The sequence below is a fragment of the Chiloscyllium plagiosum genome, unplaced genomic scaffold (genome assembly GCF_037043375.1).
Source record: "Chiloscyllium plagiosum isolate Xiang-an unplaced genomic scaffold, Cpla_swu_hap1 HiC_scaffold_15, whole genome shotgun sequence".
Lineage (NCBI taxonomy): Eukaryota > Metazoa > Chordata > Chondrichthyes > Orectolobiformes > Hemiscylliidae > Chiloscyllium > Chiloscyllium plagiosum.
This window is the reverse complement of record NW_028270153.1, coordinates 13,649,394-13,675,107: the sequence shown is the minus strand read 5'-3', so window position 1 is coordinate 13,675,107 and position 25,714 is coordinate 13,649,394. Positions and strand designations below refer to the sequence as shown.

Below are 25,714 nucleotides of genomic sequence, written 5' to 3'. Positions count from 1 at the left end.
TAGCTTACTTTGAGATTGAAGGTAAATAGGAGAACTATTTGCAGGTTGCAACTAAAAAAAGCAAGTACCGTTAAAAAAAAAATTAGTAACTCAGTAAATAAAGTACATGTCTGTCAAGGCGATGTTTTGTAACTGCTTGATACAGGAGCTGGTGGACCACATGGTGGCTCATAGTGACCCCATCTTTATTAAGTGTTGGTTGCTTGAGGAACTCCTGCTCAGAGTTGATGAGCTGGAGTCAGCACTTCGAGCACTGCACCACGTTAGTAAAGTACAGACATGAGACAGCTCAGGGAATCCCTTATGGACTCAAACCTGTAGGTCTCTCTCTTAGTTCATCCCGGAGATCGTACTCTTTGGAAGTCTGGAATTAAAAAACCTCTTACAGACAGATTAGTATAATTTTAGTCATCCACTTTATTTACCAATAGAATCACTGTTACAACGTAACACCGATACCTAGAAGCTAAACTAACTAGGTCCTAATAACCTAGGAGAGTAGGGTACCAGATCTTCAAGTGCCCCAGCAGCCTACTCTGATGCACTGATACAAAGTGGCTTCCTTTATACAAAAGTTTACAAAACCATTGCATGTTCTTAATTAGACAGATAACAGTGAAAGATAATAATTCGGAAGGAAGAAAGTTAATTGTTTGGTCTTTGTACGCCTGACTAATCACTCCTACAGGCCCTAAGCCATTCAGCAGGTTGGAAAAACATACCCAGCCAAGATAGGAGTTTATATCGCTAGCAGGCGCCTATCATAAAGAGGTACCAGTCTGAGCCAATTGGAGAGTTCATAATGTAACCTTGCACAGCTTGCATGTCAGAAACAATTATTTTACAAAATGGCTTCTTAGCATGGAGGGCAAACTTTTGACCATAAAATGACCATTGTGCCAGAATCTCTTCAATGTTAGGTTTAGAATAATTTCTAAGCTAGGAGCAGATTCCTGCTTTTTAAGCACCGAATCATTCTGTACCGGAGGCTGAGATGTTACCATAAGGTTACATTTAAACTGACTAATTTGTCTCAAATTAAATGTGCTTTCCTTTCAGGGTTGTGATTCAAACTCAAAAAAAACACAAGATCTAATTAGTTAGAATTGACAGTGGGGCAGTCTGTAAGGTCTATAGAGTGATCTGCAAGAACAGCAAGTAAGTTAAAGCTTCAACAATATTACCTTTTACAGAGTTAAAAAATCACAACACCTGGTTATAGTGACTATAATATAAACATAATATAAATCATGACTATAACCTGGTGTTGTGTGATTTTTAACTTTGTACACCCCAGTCCAACACCGGCATCTCCAAATCATGACCTTTTACAGGGTTTGTATTTAATAACCGGTAATCGCTGCTCAATATCATAAAGTCCCAAAATACAATTAAATTCAATCCATAGCAGGTAAGCACTAAGAGTTAATTTTCTACTGGCTTCAGTAGCCTCAGCACTAAAATGGTCTCTCTCTCTCCCTGTCTCTCTCTAGTGTCCTGCTGAACTCTCAAGTCAGGGTCTTGTAACAGCAAAGATGTTTTACTTTCTTTGTTTGCCCCGCTTGCAAGGGGTAATAAGAATCCATTATAATTGACAGGATCTGATGTCAATTACAAGGCTTTTGGTAGTACAGAGTTTAGTTTCAGGGTCAGAGTCAAACACGGTCACAATAACGATCGGGAATGTTATCATCTGGTGTCCTGTTCATATAGATTCACCGATGCTAAGGCAACTGTTCTTAATTGCCTTAGAGCATACCGTTATCACTTGGTGAGCCCAGATGGCCCTATCTTCTGCATACCTTGAGATCCCCCCCGCCCTTCTTTTTCTGAGCCTTCCTGTCTGTCTATTTTCTAGTGCAGTAAATGTGTTCTATAATTCAGCATTATATTTTAGTCTAAAATGTTTGAAGACAAGTTTTAAGGCTATAGACGTTCTCAACATCACAAAAGGGGAAGAGTTATCTGGGTGCTGTCTTTCAGGAGGCAGTCACACCCCTTTCATCATCTCTCTGAAATGTGGTCAGTGGTCAGGGAGAGGAGGGTGTGACTACGAGCGAGGCAGGTAGACGGATCCTGAAGATAGTGTTGGAGGAGCCTTACTCATTGAGCTTGTCTAACAGGTTTGAAATTCTTGCTCCATGTGGATGAGAGCAAGAGGATGAGCAAATTGACGACAGCACCACGGTACAGGCAACCATTCAAGAGCACAGGGCATAGGAAAAAGAAATGTTGTTATAAATCAGGGATAGTATAGTTAGGGGAACAGACATCGTTCACTGTGGCCAGGATGGAGAGCCAAAGACACTAGTGCCCGGGTTCAGGATTACCATTTGGGCTGCAGAGAAACATGGAGCGGAAGGGGGAAGACCCAGTTGTTGTGGTCCACATAGGTACCAACAATATAGGCAGAAAAAGAGGAAAGAGATTCTGCTGAGGGAATATGAGCAGCTAGGGGTTAAACTGAAAAGCAGAACCAAAAGAAAAAACAATAATTTCCAGATTACTACCCGAGCCACAAGCTAACTGGTAAAAGGTCAACAAGAATAAAGAGATAAACATATCGCTCAAAGATTGGGGAGGAGGAAACAGGTTCAAATTCATGGGACATTGGCACCAGTCGCGGGGATGAAGGGAGCTGTTCCAATGGGATAGGCTCCACCCTTATCAGACTAGGACCAGAGTCTTGGTGAATCACATAACTAGGGCTTTAAACTAGATAGTTTGGGAGGACAATTATGGTAAAGGTAAGGTGATGAGGGCTCAGAAGTTAAAGTTTCAAGAAAAAAAAAGTGTCAGGACTCTAACTTCAGGCACAACAGATACAGGGATAACTATGAGAAGGGGCCAGTCAACACAGGAATGAGGCTGTTGTACTTAAATGCATGCAGGATAAGAAACTAGATAAATAAGATTGTAGTGCAGACGGAAATTGGCAGGTATGATGTTGTGGGCATCACAGAGACATGGCTGGATGGGAATCCGGGCTGGGAACTACATATCCAAAGATAGGTATCCTATTGAAAATGACAGAGATGGGCTGTCGAGTAAGAAATTAAATTCAACTGATAGCAAGAAGTGATTTGGAAGGCATAGAATCTGTGTGGGTAGAAAGAAAGGAAAGAAAACAAAAAAGACCCCGATGGGACTTACGTACAGGCTTCCTGACAGCAGTCAGGATGAGGGAAAGACAATAAAGTAGAAGATAGAAAAGGCATACAAGAAAGAAACATTGCTGCAATAATCATGGAGGACTTCAAAATGCAGATGGACTGGGAAAATCAGATTGGTAGCAGATCCCAGAGATAGGAATTCATGGAATACCTACAAGATTTTTTTTGGAGCAGATTGAAGAACCCATGAGGCAACAGGCAATTCAGAATTTGGGGATATGTAATGAGGCAGACATGATTAGGGAGCTGGAGGTGAAAGAGCCCAACGGGACAGTGACCATGATACAATAGAATTCACCCTACAGTTTGAGGGGGGAGAAGATTGAGTCAGATGTAATGGTGTTACATTTGAGTAACGGTAATTACATGATGGACGAGCTGGCCAGAGTTGACTGGAAGGGAAGCCTAGCAGGGAAGATGGTGGAACAGCAAGATTGGTCATTGGATCACTGGAGAATGACAGTGAAGAAGTAGTAATGGGGAATAAGGAAATGGCAGAGGGACTGAACAGGTACGTTGTATCAGTCACACCAGAACTTCAAGAGAGTCAGGGGTTAGAGGGGAGAATAGTGGCCACCACTAAGAGAAGTGCTGGGGAAGCTGAAAGGTCTGAAGGTGGATGAATCACCCAGACCAGATGGAGTGCACACCAGGGTTCTGAAGGAGATAGCGGAGGAGATTGTAGAGGCATTGGTGGTGATTTTTCAGGAATCACTGGAGTCAGAGTTCCAGAAGACTAGAAAATAGTTAAAGCCATTACAACTCTCTGGAGTACAGAATTCCAGATATCGACTACCCGCTGAGCAAAGAAAATTCCTTTGCATCTCAGTTTTAAATGAGTGCCCTTTTATTTTATAAATATGTCAGAGTCGAAGAGTCCCCCACTATTAGAATTCGCTTCCCAATAGAAGCTAAGGATTAGCAGAGTGGAACTTTTCAATTAATTGGATTGCTGAAAACACAGTATATAATTTTAAGATGAGTTACTATGGACTCATGGCTGTATCCTTCTGGAATTCCCATAGTTGGCTAACTTAGGGTCACACTGACAATTTGCTATTCTTAATTCAAAGCGCTGAAGGAATTTATAGGTGTTCAAATTCATTTTTTAAATATGTACATGTTTAACAACAGCAAATTTCCTGTCGTGTTCACATATCTTTTCAATGATACACTATTCTGCTAAAATATAGAGTTTAAGCTGGCCTGGCCCTTCAGGGGCCAAAACACTTATCTGTATAGTATTTCTAGCCAGAGTTTTTCAGAGTTGAATTAGGAACATGATTCAGCCATTCAATCCGTTCAACCTGCTCTGCCATTCTGTGAAGTCATGCTCTGGCTTTGCCCTTTCGTGGGATGTGGCCGGTCACATTTACTGCCCATCTCCAATTATCCCTTCAACTGAGAATCAATCACATTGCTCTGGATCTGGAGTCACATGTAGGCCAGATGAGTTAAGACAGATTTCCTTCCTTAAAAAAAAAAGGGATTGAGTGAACCAGATGAATTTTTAATGACAATGGATAATAGGTTTTGTGGTCACAGTTATGGAAACTAGCTTTCAATTCCAGATTTATTAACAGAGTTAATTTCCACCAGCTGCTTTAGTGAGATCCATGTCCCTAGAGTATTTGGCCTGCCCTCAGGACAACCAGTCCAGTTACACTACCACTATGTAATTATCTCCAGGCTGTCCCAAATCCTTCTGGAAGGCACAGTGGCTCAGTGGTTAGCACTGCTACCTCACAGTGCCAGGGACCCAGGTTCGATTCCCCTCTCGGGCTACTATCTGTGTGGAGTTTACATGCTCCTCTGTCTTCTGGGTACTCCGGTTTCCTCCCACGATCCAAAGATGTGCAGGTTAGGTAGATTGGTCATGCTAAATTACCCGTGGTGTTCAGGAATGTGCAGGTTAGGTGTGTTCGCCTTGGGAAATGCAGGGATAGAGTAGGAGGATGGATCTGTGACGGCCTTCAGAGGGTCAGTGTGGACTCGTTGGACGGAGTTGCCTTCCTCCACACTGTGGTGATTCCAAATCTAAGTCTAAAAATTTGAAGTTTTTAAGAATGGTCTGCTTCCACATTGTAGAGACTCAATGATTCCAAATCCACCTGCCTGCCTTAACTCCATCTTCTTTTGTCCCTTGGCCAGTAGAAATCTGCCTGACCATCACTGAAATAGGAAGTTATTGAGTTAACATCTATTACTTTTTAAAAAATTTTTGGGCAATGAGGCAGTTTGCCAGTTTAACCAAAGTTCATCATCAAACCCACAATACAAGTAGAGGCCATTCAACCTGTAACATTCTCAGTAACAACCACCATCTAAACAGCACCCCACCCAGATCCAGAACCATACACCCACCCTATCCCCACAACCCCGCATTTCCCACCTAGCCTACACAATCCTGAACACTATGGACGATTTAGCATGGCCAAACCTGTACATCTTTGGACCGTGGGAGGAAACTGGAGGAAGCCCATGCAGATACAGGGAGAATGTGCAAACTCCACACAGACAGTTGCCTGAGGATGGAATCAACCCAGGTCTCTGTCACTGTGAGGCAGCAGTGCGAACCACTGCCCATCCCTAATTACCCAAAGGGCAACTGAGAATGAACTGTACTGTTGTGGGTCCAAGTCACATGTAAGGCCAGAACAGGTCGCAGATTTCCTTCCCGAATGGATAATAGTGAAGCAAATTGTTCTTCATGTCAGTCAGTCAGTAATGGTTATACGGTCACTGTTAGGTGAGCTTTTCATTCCAAAATTTTATTGAAATCAATTCCAGGTCCCAAGAACACTAGGCTACACCTCTGGATTGCTCGGCAAGTGCTAATACCATCATGGCACTACCTTTCACATTACTATTATCCTTTAAATGAAATGCTATTTCTGAACTCCTCTTCAGGTGGCCTGTTTTCAAGATTGTCGTAGGATTTCCCATCAATGAGGAAAGCTTCAATGCATACAATTCAAACTCTCAACCTAAATCCCTGCTGAACTTAATATGTTCCATCAGACTACAGGATTATTTATACAATGGCTCTCCAAATCCTGTATTAAGAAGTTCTGTAACATAACAATCACTCTTATGATTTGTTAAGTAAACTAGTGACACTCCATTCAAGGACAATCTGCCCTTGCTATAATGGGGTGCTGTTTGACCAGGACGTTTTGTAGTTTGTAACATGCTCAGCCTTGTCAGCTGGCACATCACAATCATTCAGTACTCACAATATTGTTACGTAACTTTTCTTGGAGACACACAACTTTCTAAAAATTGCCTTCCTAAACAGTGGGTGATGTGAAACAGAACAAAATGGAGAATAGAGAACTTCCCAGTACAGTAACTCCTCACTTAACATTGCAGCTGTGTTCCGGCTAAGTGCAACTTGAACCGAAACAAAGTCACACGTGTCAAGTGTTACGATCCCAGCCGATGACATTACTGGACAAAATCAGAGCCCAGAATGAAACCTGGTGTGGTTGGTTATGCATATTACTTTATTGAGGTAGCACAGCGGCTCAGAGGTCAGCACTGCTGCTTCAGAGTGCCACGGACCCGGGTTAGATTCCACCCTCGAGCGACCGTACGTGTGGAGTTTGTACATTCTATCAGTGTCTGCCAGAGTTTCCTCTGTGCTCTAGTTTTTTCCCCGCAGTCCAAAGATGTGTAGGTTAGGTGGATTGGCCATGCTAAATTACCCATAGCGTCCAGAGATGTGCAGGTGAGGCAGGAAATGATGGGTTACAGGGATAGGATAAGAGGGTGGGTCTGGGTGGGATGGTCTTCGGAGTGTCAGTGTGGACTCGGTGGACCAACTGGCCTGCCTCCACACTGTAGGGATTCTAGGATTTTAACATTTTGGTCATTCACTGAAATACAAGTACATAAGGCTGCAAAATTTTCTTCAACAATAGAACGGAAAAGTAAAAAAAACAAACAAACCAAAAACAAAAAAAATCAAACATAACTAAATAGCGAACACAAATGTTAAAAATTTTAAAACTCACAGAAAGACACGCTCCAATGTCATCAGTATGGCCCCACCATCCAGAAATAGAAACCCTTTTGTGACGTACCTTTATATTCTATTCAACTGATTCTTCCCAGTTCTTTCCCACGAAGAGCAAAATTTTCTTACATGAATAACCTTAAACCCGAGGGCTTAGATTCTCTTAGCTTTCAATAATATGCAGATGTCTAACCAAACACTTCCAGCCTGGAAACTGCACAAACTAACTTCCTACTAAAGGTAACTTATGCCGTGAACTATTCTACCTTTTTTAGAACAGAAAATATATTGCGCTACTGACCCCAGTCAGGTATCCTACAGAAGTGCTCAAAGGCTTACAAACTCAAGTTTTCCCAAACCTAAAATCAATTCTGGATTACCTTAAACCAAAAACAAGCTAATGACCATCAATCTTGATCCTTCCAGTCATAATCACAGCACATTACTAAGAACCTTCCATTAACACTCCAGGGTGCCTGCCTCGTATCGCATATTCCAATAGATCAGGATTATTCACTCCTTCACAAAAGTAACCAACCAACATGCATGTGGCACTAGTTTGAATTCCAATCTCGAAAACTGTGAATATAATCAAACACTTGTCATCATGTAAGTGAATCAAATTCTTTCACTGAATCAAATACAAAAGCTTAAGTTCTGCTTGACTTTTCTAATCAGAAAATAAACAATAAAAAAATTGAAGGCGAAATAACTCAAAACAAAAGAGAGAGAGAGAAGTGGCAAATGGGAGAATGGTTTCTAAATGGCAATAGTGGAAAAAGGTAGCAGAAACAGAAATCCTGGTGCCAAGTACACACAACGGCCCAATTACACACAGGTTTTTCCAAGTGAAACAACGTAGTATGGGGCAAAACCCAAAATGATGACTTGCCATACAATAGCTTTGATCAAAAAACAGAAAATACACTGTCTAGGTTACCAAGTCCAACTTGATAGAAGACAGTACAATTGCCTTACCTTGCTAGGACTTTGGTTAGAAATTCAGAGTCCTGGCTTATTCTGTCAACCAGCATATTAAAGTCTTGTTGAACCTCACACGCCTGTGTGAACAGTTTCTTCGGTACGGGTGATGGGAAGAGACTAAATGGTGCATAGCTAGTTGCCTTTTGAAAAAGAAAGAAAAATGGTGTCGATCAATTAATTTTGGTGTCTGACACATATTAGAATTCAACAAATAAAGGATACAAGAAAGAATAAAAACAACAACTGCTGGAAGTTTTACAACATTAATGGAACCACAAAGATGGTCCATTCAAGTCTGTGATAGGACACGACAGGTTAATATCGTGGGTGCTGACTTTGTCCTAACGGAAGGTCTGTTTACTTGCATTTATACTAAGTCTTAAAATGTATCAAAGTCTCCCAAAGCACATAACACAGAACAAATATCGTCAAGTCAGAGGAAGAGATATGTGGATCAAGTGATCACGTTCTTGCCAAACAGTGATCAGCTTTAAGGAGCAAACATCTGCCCAAGGAGGGACAAGGCAGCAGAGAGATTTCAGGAGGCAATTCCTGAGCAACATAGCAGAAAAGATAGCGACCAATCATGGGACAAAGGAAATGTTTGGGGCAGGGTGCAAAGAAACATCAGAACTGAGAAATTATGGAGTTCTAGGAGGCCTAGAGCTGGAAGAGAAGAAAAATAGGGAGAGCTCATACAAGAATCTAAACGTCAACATGACAACTCAGAAATCAAAGAGTTTGAGATGAGAGTGTATATGGATCAACCTTTAGCAGTACATCAGGGTCAAGGATAATCCATGGATTACAGGGTAAAAGTGAAACAGCCTCTTGTTGACTTTCATAAACTGAATTCACATCCCCAAATTGTAAGAATGGGAATGGAGTGCATGTCTGGCTCCTCACCTAGACCCTCCTTGCTCCTGCATTACTGATCCAGCAACATAATCACCAGTAAAGGTAGTCAGTATATAAAGCAATGAGAATGGTTTCACTTAACCTGTTACAGACATTACTTTGGTGTTGGGTTTATGAAAGGCACTACATAGATACAAGTTCTTTCTCATGAATTAGGTTGTACGTTTGCTCACTGAGCTGGTAGATTTGGTTTCAGATGTTTCGTCACCATGCTAGGTAACATTATCAGTGAGCCTCTGACGAAGCATTGGTGTTCCATCCCACTTGCTATTTATCTGTCTCAGTTTGTTGTGGTGGGTGATATCACTTCCATTTCTATTTCGGAGAGGTTGGTAAATGGGGCCCATATCGACATGCTTGGTAATGGAGTTCTGGTTTGAATGCCAGGCCTCTAGGAATTCCCGAGCAGGTGTTTGTCTGGCCTGTCCCAGGATGGATGTATTGTCCCAGTTGAATTTGTGTCCCTCTTCATTTGTGTCCATAGATACCAGTGACAGTTGGTCATGTCTTTAGGTGGCTAATTGGTGTGCTCATGTGTCCTGGTGGCGAGCTTACTGCCCATCTGTCCAACATAATGTTGGTTCCAGTCCTTGCAGGGTATTTTGTATGTGATGCTCATTCTGCTGGCTGTGGGTATAGGGTCCTGTAAATTCATCAGGAGCTGTTCCAGTATGTTGGTAGGTTTGTAAGCCAACATGATGTCTAGGGGCCAGAGTACTCTAGTCGACATCGTTGAGATGTCTTTAATGTATGGCAGGATGGCTAGAGTTTCTGGGTGTGTTGTGTAGGAATTGGTGGACTGCGCTTTTCAGGTACCCAATGTCCCTGAATATGGATGTAGGTTTGCTCACTGAGCTGGAAGGTTCATTTTCAGATGTTTCATCACCATACTATGTAACATCTTCAGTGAGCCTCCAGACAAAGCACTTATATTTCTTGCTTTGTATTTATATCTTTTGGCTTTCTTGGATTGGAGATGTCATTTCCTGTGGTGATGTCATTTCCTGTTCTTTTTCTCAGGGGGTGGTAAATAGGATCCAAGTCAACATGTTTGTTGATAGACTTCCAGTTGGAATACCATGCCTCTAGGAATTCTCGTGCGTGTCTCTATTTGGCTTGTCCTAGGATGGATGTGTTGTCCCAGTCGAAGTGGTGTCCTTCCTTATCTGTATGTAAAGATACTAGTGAGAGTGTGTCATGTCTTTTTGTGGCTAGTTGATGTTCATGTATCTTGGTGGCTAGTTTTCTGCCTGTTTGTCCAATGTGGTGTTTGTTATAGTTCTTGCACAGTATTTTGTAAGTGACATTAGTTTATTGGGAAACGACATCACCAACCCAAGGAAACCAAAACACAAACAGAAAGCAGGAAACAGCAGCAGTGCTTTGTCCTGAGGCACTTTGACCTAGCAGGGTGACAAAACATCTGAAAACGAACCTTCCAGCTCAGCGAGCAAACCTACATCCAGAACCTCAACTGAGCTACAAATCTTTTCAAAACTTACTGAATATGTTGTATAGGTTTTTTTCCTCAGCTTCTCATAGTTCTGGGTGCTGCAGTGCGTTGCGGCTCGTTTAAATAATGTCCTGATGCAGCTCCATTTGTGGGTGTTGGGATGATTGCTCCTGTAGTTGAGTATCTGGTCAGTGTGTGGCTTTCCTGTAAACACTGGTCGGCAGCTCTCCATTGGCTTTGCGTTCCACCAGGACATCTAGGCTGGGAAATCTCTTCCTCTTTGGTGAACTTTATACCGGTAAAGATGTTGTTTAAATGTTTGTGGGTTTCTTCTGATTTGATGCGGCTCGGGATGACAAAGTTGTCATCCACATAGCGGACCCAAAGCTTGGGCTGGATTGTGGGAAGGGCAGTTCGTTCTAACCTCTGCATAACTGCTTTTGCTAACAGTCCTGATATTGGTGATCGCACAGGCATCCTATTGATTTATTTGTACATCTGATCATTGAAGGTGAAGTGACTTGTTAGGCACAAGTTTATTAGAATGTGAGACAGGAGGTGAAGTGCAGGCGGAGAACAAGCCGACAAGATAAATACAAGCTGCTGTTTGAGGCTAATAGTCTTGCTTCTGGCTAGTGTAAAACAAAGACTCTCAAAAGGACCAACCTCAGAGCTAGACGGCTCCTCTTTCGTCCTCATGAGAACGCCATGAAGAAGGGCTGCATCCTTTGCTGCTACGATCAGCTGTTGGATAAGGCTATTGTTGTGGAGCACTTCATCATCAGCAACTGGAGGCAAAAGCACCTGCCAGAAAACAATATAGCCAGAATCAGAAACATTAGAATGTCAACAAGTTCGCATATTCTTTCTTCCAACCTTCTCACCATCTTCACCTCATCCCTCCTCTCAACTCACGTCATTCGGATCCTCGAGTGCTGCTGGACAGAATATAAGAGACATTAGAGAATTGTAGAAAATATTAATCAGGAGGGAAAAAAAAAATAGAGTATGACAGAACGCTAGCTGGAAATTTAAACTTGGATACCAAGAGTTTCTTCAAGAGTTTAAAAAAAAAAGGGAATATGTGACAGTAGTTCTGAGAGGGCGCATATGGAGTTATTAATTGATTGCTGGTCTAACACCACCAAGTGGACTGGATTTGTTGAGGAAGGCAATTCACTACCTACATCGAAAAGGCAACTAGAGATAGGCAATAAATTCTGGCACACTCCATGAATTAATTTTTTTTAAAATGATATTTATGCGAGGTCCCCACCTTATCTTGCATGATGGCAACAAACCCACCTCATCAAGTGCCCTGGATAAATCTCACATATCGTTGGCGCTCATTTTCATAGACTGTCCTCAAAGTCACAGAAAAAACCCATCACTCCCACGTCAGCCAAAAGAACCCAACTATTCTAATCCCATTTTTAAGCATGTGGCCCATAGCCTTATATGCTTCGACATCTCAAGTGCATATCTAAATACTTCTTAAATGTTATGGAGGGTTTCTGCCTGTTACCATAATCAGCAATAGGTTCAAGACTGCCAACATCCTCTGGGTGAAAATATTTTTCCACAAATCCTGACGATACCTTCTGACCTTTTCCTTAAATCTATGCCCCTGGTCACCGATCTCTCTGAAGAGGAAGGTTTCAGTCCATCCTATTTGTGCTCCTCAATCTTGTATATCTCAACCATGCTCCTCCCTCAGCCTCCCCAGCTCAAAGGAAAACAACCAGTTTATCCAACCTAACTTCATAATTAATATCTAGAGCTGAAGCAACATCCTGTAAAATCTCCTCTGTACCCTCATCAGTGCAATCACATCCATCCTATGACGTAGACAAAACTCTAGCAGATGTTTGCAGGTAAAGGGACGGCTGGAAAATGGGAGGCCTTCAGAAATGAGATAACAAGAATCCAGAGAAAGTATATTCCTGTCAGGGTGAAAGGGAAGGCTGGTAGGTATAGGGAATGCTGGATGACTAAAGAAATTGAGGATTTGGTTAAGAAAAAGAAGGAAGCACATGTCAGGTATAGACAGGATAGATCGAGTGAATCCTTAGAAGAGTATAAAGAAAGTAGCAGTATACTTGAGGGAAATCAGGAGGGCAAAACGGGGACATGAGATAGCTTTGGCAAATAGAATTATGGAGAATCCAAAGTGTTTTTACAAATATATTAAGGACAAAAGGGTAACGAGAGAGAGAATAGGGCCCCTCAAAGATCAGAAAGGCGGCCTTTGTGTGGAGCCACAAAAAATGGGGGAGATACTAAATGAATATTTTGCATCAGTATTTACTCTGGAAAAGGATATGGAAGATATAGACTATAGGGAAATCGATGGTGACATCTTGCAAAATGTCCAGATTTCAGAGGAGGAAGTGCTGGATGTCTTGAAACAGTTATAGGTGGATAAATCCCCAAGACCTGATCAGGTGTACCTGAGAACTCTGTGGAGAAACTAGAGAAGTGATTGCTGGGCCACTTGCTGAGATATTTGTATCATCGATAGTCACAGGTGAGGTGCCGGAAGACTGGAGGTTGGCAAACGTGGTACCACTGTTTAAGAAGGGCAGTAAAGACAAGCCAGGGAACTATAGACTGGCGAGCCTGACCTCAGTGGTGGGCAAGTTGTTGGAGGGAACCCTGAGGGACAGAATGTACATGTATTTGGAAAGGCAAGGACTGATTAGGGATAGTCAACATGGCTTTGTGCGTGGGAAATCATGCCTCTCAAACTTGGTTGAGTTTTTTTGAAGTAACAAAGAAGATGAGGGCAGAGCAGTAGATGTGATCTATATGGACTTCAGTAAGGCGTTCGACAAGGTTTCCTATGGGAGACTGATTAGCAAGGTTAGATCTCATGGAATAAAGGGAGAACTAGTCATTTGGATACAGAACTGGCTCAAAGGTAGAAGACAGAGGGTGGTGGTGGAGGGTTGTTTTTCAGATTGGAGGCCTGTGACCAGTGGAGTGCCACAAGGATCGGTGCTGAGTCCTCTACTTTTTGTCATTTACATAAATGATTTGGATGCGAGCATCAGAGGTACAGTTAGTAAGTTTGCAGATGACACCAATATTGGAGGTGTAGTGGACAGCGAAGAGGGCTACTTCAGATTACAACAGGATCTTGACCAGATGGGCCAATGGGCTGAGAAGTGGCAGATAGAGTTTAATTCAGATAAATGCGAGATGCTGCATTTTGGGAAAGTAAATCTTAGCAGAACTTATACACTTAATGGTAAGCTCCTAGGGAGTGTTGTTGAACAAAGAGACCTTGGAGTGCAGGTTCATAGCTTCTTGAAAGTGGAGTCACAGGTAGATAGGATAGTAAAGAAGGCGTTTGGTATGCTTTCCTTTATTGGTCAGAGTATTGAGTACATGAGTTGGGAGGTCATATTGCGGCTGTACAGGACATTGGTTAGGCCACTGTTGGAATACTGCGTGCAATTCTGGTCTCCTTCTTATCGGAAAGATGTTGTGAAACTTGAAAGGGTTCAGAAAAGATTTACAAGGATGTTACCAGGTTTGGAGGATCTGAGCTACAGGGAGAGGCTGAACAGGCTGGAGCTGTTTTCCCTGGAGCGGAGGCTGAGGGGTGACCTTATAGAGGTTTACAAAATCATAAGGGTAATGGATAGGATAAATAGACAAAGTCTTTTCCCTGGGGTCGGGGAGTCCAGAACTAGAAGGGATAGGTTTAGGGTGAGAGGGGAAAGATCTAAAAGAGACCTAAGGGGCAACTTTTTCACACAGTGGGTAGTACGTGTGTGGAATGAGCTGCCAGAGGATGTGTTGGAGGCTGGTACAATTGCAACATTTAAGAGGCATTTGGATGGGTATACGAATAGGAAGGGTTTGGAGGGATATGGGCCAGGTGCTGGCAGGTGGGACTAGATTGGGTTGGGATATCTGGTTGGCATGGACGGGTTGGACCGAAGGGTCTGTTTCCATGCTGTACATCTCTATGACTCTATAAGTGTATCACCTCATATTTATTTGGAATGGGTTCTACCTGCCACTGATCAGCCCACTGATCTATACGTTCCAGTGATCTCTTGTAACCTCCTCGATATTTAACACCCCACTATTTTCAATAGTCAATAGGTGCAGGAAGAGGCCATTCGGCCCTTTGAGCCAGCATCACATTCATTATGATCATGGCTGATCATCGACAATCAGTATCCTGCTCCTGCCTTATCACCGTAACCCTTGATTCCACTATCTTGAAGAGCTCTATCCATCTCCAGAGACTTGGCCTCCACTGCCTTCTGAGGCAGAGAATTCTATATATCGACCACTCTGGGTGAAGAAGTTTCTCCTCAACTTTGTTCTAAATCGCCTACCCCTTATTTTTAAAGTGTGTCCTCTGGTTCTGGACTCACCCATCAATGGAAACACATTTCCTGCCTCCAGTGTCCAATCCTTTAATAATCTTATACGTCTCAATCAGATCCCCTCTCATCCTTCTAAACTCAAGGGTATACAAGCCCAGTCGCTTCAATCTTTCTACATATGATAGTCCCGCCATTCCAGGAATTGACCTCGTGAACCTACACTGCACTCCCTTAATAGCCAGAATGTCCTTCTTCAAATTTGGAGACCAAAACTGCACACAAAACTCCAGGTGCGGTCTCACCAGGGCCCTATACTGCTGCAGAAGGACCTCTTCACTCCTGTACTCAATTCCTCTTGTTATGAAGGCCAGCTTGCCATTAGCTTTCTTCACTGCCTGCTGTACCTGCATGCTTGCTTTCATCGACTGATGTACAAGAACACCTAACAACTTCGTAACAACTTGTCATTTAGTTCAGAAATTGCATAAGAACACAAGGCTACTGGTATGGCAAACAGAAGTAGCATGCAACAGACAGAGCTATGCAATTTGACAACTAATGCATCAGATCAAAACTTTGTAGTGAAATTATGAATGGTGGGGAACAATGAAACAACAGGGTTTGGAGACTCTACAAATACTCCCCGTCCTCAATGGGAAGGTGCCAGGACATCAATGCCAAAGACAAGGCTGAAACATTTTCAGTCAGATGTGGAGGATCCATCACTGCCTCCTCCTGAGATCCCAGCAACACAGATGCTCCTTTCCCTCATCTTATCTCAGTCTTCAGATAAGTCAATTCTCTCTGCCTAATATCAAGAATCGACTGAAGGCCCTGAACGTGCAAGAACATTCTAGCAACAGTACTGAAGACTTCTGCTCCAGAAACATCAAATAGTGCTATCGAGCATCATCTACTCAATGGTCAAAATCCTCGAGCACCCTTCCTAGGGGAGATGCTGGTGTAGTGGTAATGCCAGTAGATGAGTAACACAGAACCCAGGCAAATGTTCAAGTACATACGTTCAAATCCCATCATAGTAGATCGTCGTATCTGAATTCAATAGAAATACAGAGGAACCTCTATTATCTGAATATCAATTATCCGAATATTGGATTATCCAAAGGTGATCTCAAGGTCCCAATAGAAACATTATGTCAAAGAGCTGTTTCAACCGATGGTGTCTTTTGTTTACACGTACAGCGATTAAAAACAAACTCGGCTCACCGAAATGCTGCCGAGACAGTCCTGGACAGTCCAGACACCGTCTGTAAACGACTGACTGACTGCCCGTGCTCTCTCCCCCCCAACACTTCCCTGGAGTTCTACACAGGGGTGTGTGCACCCCCCTCCCCTCCCCCAGATAATCTCTCCCACATTGTCCTGTACAGGGCAAAGGTACAACCTGTCAAAACACTGTGCGCGTACGCTATTTGGAGTCTTATCCCACAAAGGCAGCAGCAGCCTGACTGTTGGTGTACAGTCCGGCTGCCCCGGGGGCAGGCAGGGCGGGGGTTTTGAATGGGGTGTTGGATGGGCTGGGGACAGGGTGGTGTTGGACAGGGTTGGGGGCAGCTGGGGTTGGAGGACGGGGTTGGGGGTGGGCAGGCAGTGGGGGCAGGGTCTTGCACACAGTGTGCTTTTGCCTCGTCTCCTGAACGGGGAGCAGACTTCACAGAAAACTCCGAGCCCCAGAGGAAATCAATTAACCGAATAATCAATTATCCGAAAGAAAGAGTGCCCGCCCACCTCTTTCAGATAATCGAGGTTCCTATGTACTCTGGAATAAAAAGCTTTAATGATAACGACCTCATATTGTAAATTAAAAAGGGCAATGTCCTTTAGGGAAGGAAATCTGCCATCCTCACCTGGTCTGGCCTACATGTGATCCAGAACCACACTGGAGGAGAAATGGGGCAATAAATGCTGGACGAGCCAGTACTGCCCATATCGAGTGAATGACTTTATAAGAAAAATTACATTAATCTATGTCAACTACTGTAAAGCACTGGGGAGGTGCAGGCTCTGCTTATGTTGCAGAAGGAAAGAGAATGGGAAAAGGAATTGAAAGGATTTATCCCCAATGGACGCAGGAATGACTTTGTCCAAAGACAACAAAAAGCATTTTATAGTAAATGCCTCAATACCTTCTGGTGGGTAGGTAACAGCAGAATATATCTCAATTCCTAATAGCTCCAGGACACTGTCAGAGTGCTGTCAGTCCCGCCCTGACTGTGACAAATAAACTTGACCATTCTCTGAAAAATGTGAAAGCTCTTTGAAAGCATTGGGCAGTCAGTTCAGCAGCACCACCCTTTCCTTACAGCCTTGGAATTGTTTCCTTTTCAATTTTCAAACCAACCCCTTTGGGAAAAATAAACAAATCACAAAGGCACCTATCTACACCACCCTTTCAAAGAATGCACTCCAAAACACTGGAAAGAAATGTTCCAACTCTCCCCAGTTCTTTTTTGTTAGTTCTCTTTAATCCTTTAATCCTCTGGTTACTGACCCACCTTTAAAGTTTCTCTCTACCACGCGAGCGAAAACTTAAATTGTGAATTTGATGGTACACTTGCCCAAACAGTGCTTTTTTGAAATCCAGAGATTAGAGAACTATATCGAGATTGATGTCAGGCCAGGGCTGAGGGAGGGCTGCACTACTTAAGGAGTCAGGTTTCATGAAGTCAAATTCCAGCCATCCCCAACCCTCAGAGGCACAAAAGAAAACAACTGAACATGTGCAAAGAGGAAAATCGAAGGTATCCTGGGTGAGGTGACCAATATTTATTCCTCAAACTCAACACAAGATGATTTAGCGATTATCACATCAGTGTTTGGCAGAGCTGGCTGTGTGCACATTCGCTGTCCCATTGAACACTTCAAATATATCGTATTTGCTGTAAACTACTGAGGAAAGTCCTAAAGTCACGCAAGATGTAATAAGGTTAAAAACTACACAACACCAGATTATAGTCCAAAGGGTTTACTTGTAAACACTAGCTATCTGATAAAGGAGCAGCTCTCCGAAAGCTAGTGCTGCCAAATAACTATAACCTTGTATTGTGCAATTTTTAAACTTTGTCCACCAAGTCCAACACCGGCTCCTGTACATCAAGATATAATCAAAAAGCAAGTCTACTTTTAGTTAATGCTCTATTTTACCTTTTCTGTGAAGCAGAGGTAGCAAGGGAGGTAATCATTGATTCTTTGGAGAACATCATTACTCCTACCTGTTGTACTTTATTCTTTCGTGGGCATTGTTGGTAAGGTCAGCATTTGTTGCCCCCTGTTTATAATTTTCCTTGACGCGAGTGGTTTAATCAGCCATTTCACGGGTCAGTTTAAAAATGAACCGCACTGTGTGTGGACTCACATGTTGGCCAAACCAGTTAAGATTTCTTTCTCAAAAGAGCATTCATGAACAAATCGCTTTTACACCAAAACAACAATACAGTCATGGTCAATGCCATGGGGACAAAGCTGACTATCTGCTGGGGGGGGTGGGGGGGTTTGACCCAGTGGCTGGGCAGCATTCATCAGCTTTTGCAGCGGGGTGGGGGGGGTTGGTGGCCTCTGGGTTTTTTTTTGCGGGGTGGGGGAACCTCTGGATTTTTCAGTGCAGTGACATAACCACAGAACCATCGTCACCCTAGTTATCTGAAACTGAATTGTACCAGTAAAACCTGGAGGGATACAGGGTACAAACTGAAAAATTTAGGAATGTACGAGGTAAATTCCTTTCAACTTAAAATTTCTGGTGAAAAAAATGACAGGCAAAAACCATCCTTTAAGAATGGAGGACATATTATGGGAAGGGAGACGGGAGGTTACTTACGAAAGTTTGTCCATCAAATTTACACAAGTTCCCCATGAAACAATCCAGTCCGTCCCACCTGCCTGCTCATTCCCCACTGCCCCACAGACTCATTGTTGTCAAGTGCCTAACCAATTTCTTTCCAAAATGATTCATTTCCACCTCTGCACAGAAACTGGGAGTAGGTCCTTCAGTTCTGTCAACTGATCATTGTTGATCCTCCACCTCAATGCCGTATCCTCACTTTCTCTCCATACCATGACACCATTAATATAGAGAAAAAAAAATCTTTCTTGAATACATTCAGTGACCTAGCCTTCTGTCGTACTGAATTCCACAGATTCACTCTGAGTGAAGAAATGTTTCCTCATCTCAGCCCTAAATGGCTACCTCATATCCCAAGACTGTGACCCCTGGTTTCAACACACCCTAATTAGGGAAACATCCACCCTCCACCTAGTTTATACAGCCTGTTAGAATTTTATATGTTTCACACCCTCTCGTCCTTTGAAACTCTAGTGAATCCAATCCAAAGCAACCATTGCTTTACAAAAAGTATTGCAATTCAGTTTTTGTTTGATATGCATTCTGAAATGGTGCTTAAAATATTTACATAAAGTTAACAGCTATTTTGGATATTTGGGCCAGGTGGTTTTTTTTGTATTTTTGATTGTATTTATTCTGAAGCAGGTTACAAATTCTAATGACCTTCCAATTAGAGTTTTCTAATATTACAAAGTGATCTTCCAATGGGCTGAGGAGTGGAAGATGGATTAATTAAGATAAATGAGAGGTGTGGCATTTTGGTAAAACAAACCTGGGAAGGACTTGCACAATTAATGGTAGGGCCTGGGGAGTCAGAGTCAGAGTCAGAGATGTACAGCACAGAAGCAGACATGTCAGTCCAACTTGTCCATGCTGACCAGATATCCTAACTTAATCTAGTCCCATTTGCCAGCACTTGGCATATATCCCTCGAAAGCCTTCCTATTCATATTCCCATTCAGATGCCTTTTAAATGCTGTATTGTCCCAGCCTCCACCACTTCCTCTGGCAGTTCATTCAGTATACGTACCACCCTCTGCGTGAAATAGTTGCCCCTTAGGTCTCCTTTATACCTTTCCCTTCTCACTCTAAACCTATGCCTTCTAGTTCTGGATTCCCCAACCCCAGGGAAAAGACTTGGTCTATTTATCCTATTCATGGCCCTCATGATTTTGTAAACCTCTATAAGGTCACCCCTCAGCCTCTGATGCTCCAGGGAAAACAGCCCCAGCCTGTTCAGCCTCTCCCTGTAGCTCAAATCCTCCAACCCTGACAACATTCTTGAAAATCTTTTCTGAATCCTTTCAAGTTTCACAACATCCTCTGGATATAAAGGAGACCAGAATCGCATGCAATATTCCAAAGGTTGCCAAAACAATGTCCTGTACAGCCTCAACATGACCTCCCACCTAGCCTCAATGCTCTGACCAATAAAGGAAAGCATACCAAACACTTTCTTCACTATCCTGTTGACCTGTGACTCCACTTTCAAGGAACTATGAACCTGCACTCCAAGGTCTCTTCGTTCAGCAATACTCCCTAGGACCTTACCATTAAGTGTACAAGTCCTGCTCTGATCAGCCCAATGGCCCATCTGGTCAACATCCCGTTGTACGCTGAGGTAATCTTCTTCACGTCCACGACACCTCCAATTTTGGTGTAATCTGCAAACTTACTAACAATATCTCTTATATAAATGATTTGGATGTGAACATAAATGACAAAAAGTAGAGGACCCAGCACCGATCCTTGTGGCACTCCATTGGTCACAGGCTTCCACTCCGAAAAACAACCCTCCACCACCACCCTCTGTCTTCTACCTTTGAGCCAGTTCTGTATCCAAATGGCTAGTTCCCCTTGTATTCCATGAGATCTAACTTTGCTAACCAGTCTCCCATGGGGAACCTTGTCAAACACCTTACTGAAGTTCATATAGATCATACCGCTCTGCCCTCATCAATCCTTTTTGTTACTTCTTCAAAAAACGAGAGATGATTTTCCACGCACAAAGCCATGTTGACTATCCCTAATAGTCCTTGCCTTTCCTAATACACGTACATCCTGTTCCTCAGGATTCCCTCCAACAACTTGCCACCACCGACGTCAGGCTCACCAGTCTATAGTTCCCTGGCTTGTCCTTACCACCTTTCTTACACTGTGGCACCAAGTTAGCCAATCTCCAGTCTTTTGGCACCTCACCTGTGACTATCGATGATCCAAATATCTCAACAAGGAGCCCAGCAATCACTTCCCTAGCTTCCCACAGAGTTCTAGGGTACACCTGATCAGGTCCTGGGGATTTATCCACGTTTATGCATTTCAGGACATCCAATACTTCCTCCTCTGTGATATGGACATTTTTCAAGATGTCACCATCTATTTCTCCATATTCTATATCTTCCATGTCCTCCTCCACAGTAAATACTGATGAAAAATAATCGTTTAGTATCTCCCCCATCTCCTGCGGCTCCACACATGGGCTGCCTTGCAGATCTTTGAGGGGGCCCTATTTTCTCCCTAGTTACCATAATGTCCTTAATGTATTTGTAAAGTCCCTTTGGATTCTACCAAACCCTGTTTGCCAAAGCTATTTCATGTCACCTTTTTGCCCTCCTGATTTCCCTCAAGTATGCTCCTACTGCCACTCGATCTCTCCCGTCTGTGCCTGACATATGCTTCCTTCTTTTTCTTAACAAAACCCTCTATTTCTCTAGTCATCCAGCATTCCCTGCACCTACCAGCCTTTCCTTTCACCCTAATAGGAGTATATTGTCTCGACTCTCGTTATCTCATTTCTGAAGGCTTCGCATTTTCCAGCTGTCCCAATCAGCTTTTGAAAGTTCTTGCCTAATACTGTCAAAATTAGCCTTCCTCCAATTTAGAGATCTGTCTCTTCTTTTCCATTGCTATTTTAAAACTAATAGAATTATGGTCGCTGGCCCCAAAGTGCTCCCCCATGATACCTCAGTCACCTGCCCTGTCTTATTTCCCAAAAAATAGGTTTTGCACCTTCTCTCGTACATACATCCACATATTGGAGTGTAGTGAGGTTGAGGGGTAACCTTAGAGAGGTTTATAAAATCAGGAGGGACATAGATAAGGTGAATAGCAAAGGTCTTTTTCCCAATTTGGGGGTGTTCAAAATTAGAGGGGATTTTTTTTAAAAGGTGAGAGGAGAAAGTTTTTAAACAATGAGACGAGGGGCAGCTTTTTTAATTCAGAGAGTGGTTTGTGTGTGGAATGAACTGACTGAGGACGTGCGATACCGTTACAATGTTTAAAAGACATTTGGATAAGTACATGAATAAGAAATGTTTGGAGGGATATGGACCGAGCGCAGGCAGACGGGACTAGTTTAGTTTGGGAACGTAGTCGGCTTGGACTAGTTGGACAGACAGATGTGTTTCCATGCTGTATGACTGACTCTCTCTCCTCACAACAGTCCAGCCATCCCTGACATCAGCCTGGTGAACCTCCACTACACTTCATTTACTCATTTAGCAAGTTTATCCTTTTTTTACATAGGGACACCAAAACTGCACCCAATATTCCAGGTTTGATCCCACCAAGGCCCTGTAAATTGCAGCAAAGTATCCCTACATCTGAACTCAAAACCTCTTGCAATAAAGGCTGTTATTACATTTGTCCATCTAATTGTTTGCTGCACTGGCCTGTCTCCTCTCATCGACTGGTACACAATGACACCTAGATGCATTTGTACATCCACATTTCTCAATATCATTTAAATGATAATCCAGCTTTCCAGTTTTATTGTTTACACTGAACTGAATGAATCGACATTTAGCATACCGTACTGTCTCTACAACTTGCTCAACTTGTCTGAATCACCTTGAAGCCTCCCTGCATCCTCCTCACCCAACCTCGTGGGCACTGAGCTCCAGATTAATAAGCAAACACACAAAAATGTTCTTCAAATTCCTGTTTATATCTGTTGGCCAGGTATTGAAATCTGTGCTTCAGTCCTTGCACAATCAGCCAAAGGGAAGTTTGGTTTTCATTTCCTCGCTTATACAAGCCTGTCATAACTTTGCTGCATATACAATCACAGGATTGTGTACAAGTTTGAAGTTCTTGCAGCTTGTATGGACTAGGGCAAAGACTGCAGCTTGGTTAAACAAATTGACCCTGGCAGCGCAGGTCAAGCAGTGAGAAGAATTAAAAAGAACGCAGTGGTAGGTCAGGACAGTACATTCAGGGAGGTAGACACTGTTCTCTGGAGCAAAGAGCAACAACCCAGAAGGGTGTATTCCCTACGCTGTGCCAGGGTTCAGCTTTGCTCCTCAGGTCTGGAGTGAAACTTTGAATGAGAGGTATAGATTAATGTCCCCTCTGAGCCCCACAGTCACTCAGATGATTCATCAACATGTGCGTCCACTGACTTCTCACTCCTCAAAGGTTGGCACAGTTACAGGAACACCTAGAGGAAGTGGGGGAGGGGTTCCATTTAGACACCAGTGACATGGGCAAGACTAGTGAAGAGGTTCTCTTCAAGGAATATGTGCAAGTAAAAACTAAACCACAAAGCAGAATCTCAAAAGGTAATAATCACTGGATTATGTGGGCGGCACGGTGGCACAGTGGTTGGCACTGCTGCCTCACAGCACGAGTGACCCGGGTTCAATTCCCACCTCAGGCAACTGACTGTGTGGAGTTTGCACTTTCTCGCTGTGTCTGCATGGGTTTCCTTCGGGTGCTCCGGTTTCCTCCCACAATCCAAAATGTGCAGGTTAGGTGAATTGGCCATGCTAAATTGCCCGTAGTGTTAGGTGAAGGGGTAAATGTAGAGAAATGGGTCTGGGTGGGTTGCACTTCGGCAGGTCGGTGTGGACTTGTTGGGCCGAAGGGCCTGTTTCCACACTAAGTAATCTAATCTAATCACTTGAGTCAGGTCCAAATTAGTGAGATATAAATAATATGCAGGTGTTGATATTGGTCTGGGGTAGACAAAGTCAAAAGTCACAAGACACCCAGTTATAGGTGAACTTCACCTGATGAAGGAGCAGCACTCCAAACGATTGTAATTTCAAATAAACCTTTTGCTCCAAACCTGCTATTGTGTGGACTTCTGACAAATGTAAATGAGATTTAAGAGATGTAAAAGGTAACGGTAAAGGTACAATAGTCTTACGAGACCATCTGGCTGCTCTCTCATGAGGAGTGGTAGATAACTAGTGGCCTTTAACCTGAGGGTCACCCATGCCTCAGTCAAGGAGAGAGATTGAGAAGGACAGTCCTTCAGGGCAACATCATCTGGCATGGGAAGTGAATGCTTGCAGTTGGCATCACAAACCAGCCTTCCTGCCAACTTAGCTAACCAAACAGCAGGTGGGACTAGATTGAGTTGGGATACCTAGTCGGCGAGTTGGACCGAAGGGTCTGTTTCCGTGTTGTACATCTCTATGACTCAAACCCCTCAGCCAACAGACTAGCGTGGGAGAGGTGGGTTCTGGTTCGTGGAGCACTGGTACAAATACTAGGGAAAGTGAGGCCTGTGCTGATGGGGTATTCTTCACCAGAAAGAGATGACCGCAGTGATCGCGGCTTTTACCTGCCCCACCTCCCTCCATTTCTTACCCCGCGCCCCCCTCAACTTCTCGAAGTACAATACATTCCCAGGCTCCCTGTGTCCTGCTGACAACGTGAGATTCCCCCTCACCTTCGTGTCTTCAGCACATTTAGCAACCCGCACTCATTGCCATTGTCAATGTCATTGATTATTAATTACCAACAGTTGAGACCCAACCCCATGTCCCAAATGTAAGCGAACCACAGTAGAGAGAGTTACTGGAGAATTACCTAATGACGATCAGCGGAACCGAAAATAAAGAGGCACTTTATTTTTGTTAAATGAATGACACAAGCTCTCAGTTGACCCTGTGGGGAGGCAGGGCGATGCGGATGGAGGAGAGGAGACGGCCTTGCTGACTGCGCGGTGGCTCAGCAGGCCCCGGTACAAAGGTCGGGCTGGCCTCAGGAGCCCTGCGGTCAGTGTTCTGAACGGAAAACCCTGGGAAAAGGGACCAAGGGGCTCGAGTTTTACCTCAAGCGGCTCCCTCGGCACCGAATTCAACTCAATTCCGGGGGGGGGGGGGGAGAAGCAGTTATCCATCAATCCCTCCCTCTCCCTGTCGGACCGCCTTTAAATTGCCGGAGAAACTCAGCGAGTCTGGCGACGTCTACGCGAGAGAAAGCAGCTCTGAGACACCCCCTGCACCACTGCAAACGAAACACTGAAGTCCCTATTCTTGTTTCTTTTATTTCAAGACATTCATCTCAATCGCTTCAAAAGTTTTTGATTGTTTAAAGCAAATAAAAAGAACCATATCCGCATGCGGTGCAAGAGGTGGGGAATATTAAAGGTGTTAGGTCAGTAATTACCTCACTGTCTGCCTTCCTGGGCACAATCAGACTGGGCAGCCTCCCTTGCATCCTGCTCCCGCCAACAACTCGCCACAAAACGTTGTAACAAAATTTGGATACACTTGCCAGGCCCCGCCCCCTCGCCTTGCCCTGACTGACAGCGGCTGCGGCCAATCACAGGTGGCTCTCCAATGCCGCTCCTCCCCTATCACCAATCACAGTCGCGGGCCGCCCACCCCCGGCACTGACTGGTGGCGATTCCAGCCAATCAAATGCGCCTCCATGTCCGAACCCCCCCCCCCATCACTTTCACCAATCGCTGTCCCGGCCGACAACCGGCCTGCCCACTCGCCTTCTGACTGACGGTAGTTGCATCCAGTCACAGGTGGCTCCGGGAACGCATCCCAGCACACCTCTCCGCCAATCACGGGGTTGGACAAGGCCTGCCGCCAACTGACATTCAGTCAATCATCGATGAAACATGGGACGAACCTCGATAATCCTGGAACCAATCGCGGCCTCGATACCGCTATGGACCCGCCCCTAGCTCCTGACGCCAAGCGTCTCCAGCCAATCATA

The 25,714-nt window shown here is 43.8% G+C and overlaps 1 protein-coding gene across 1 annotated transcript in view; it reads right to left on the bottom strand.

Annotated features, from left to right (window-relative positions):
• Positions 1-25,260, bottom strand: part of gss (glutathione synthetase) — a 57,970-nt gene extending 32,710 nt beyond the window's left edge. The window contains exons 1-3 of the mRNA XM_043710808.2: positions 25,154-25,260; positions 11,213-11,350; positions 8,170-8,315 (exon numbers count right to left, since the gene is read on the bottom strand). Coding sequence (XP_043566743.1) covers positions 8,170-8,315; positions 11,213-11,350; positions 25,154-25,204 — 335 coding nt within the window. The 5' untranslated portion in view covers positions 25,205-25,260. The remainder of the gene's footprint in view (positions 1-8,169; positions 8,316-11,212; positions 11,351-25,153) is intronic.
• Between the last annotated feature and the right edge of the window lie 454 nt (positions 25,261-25,714).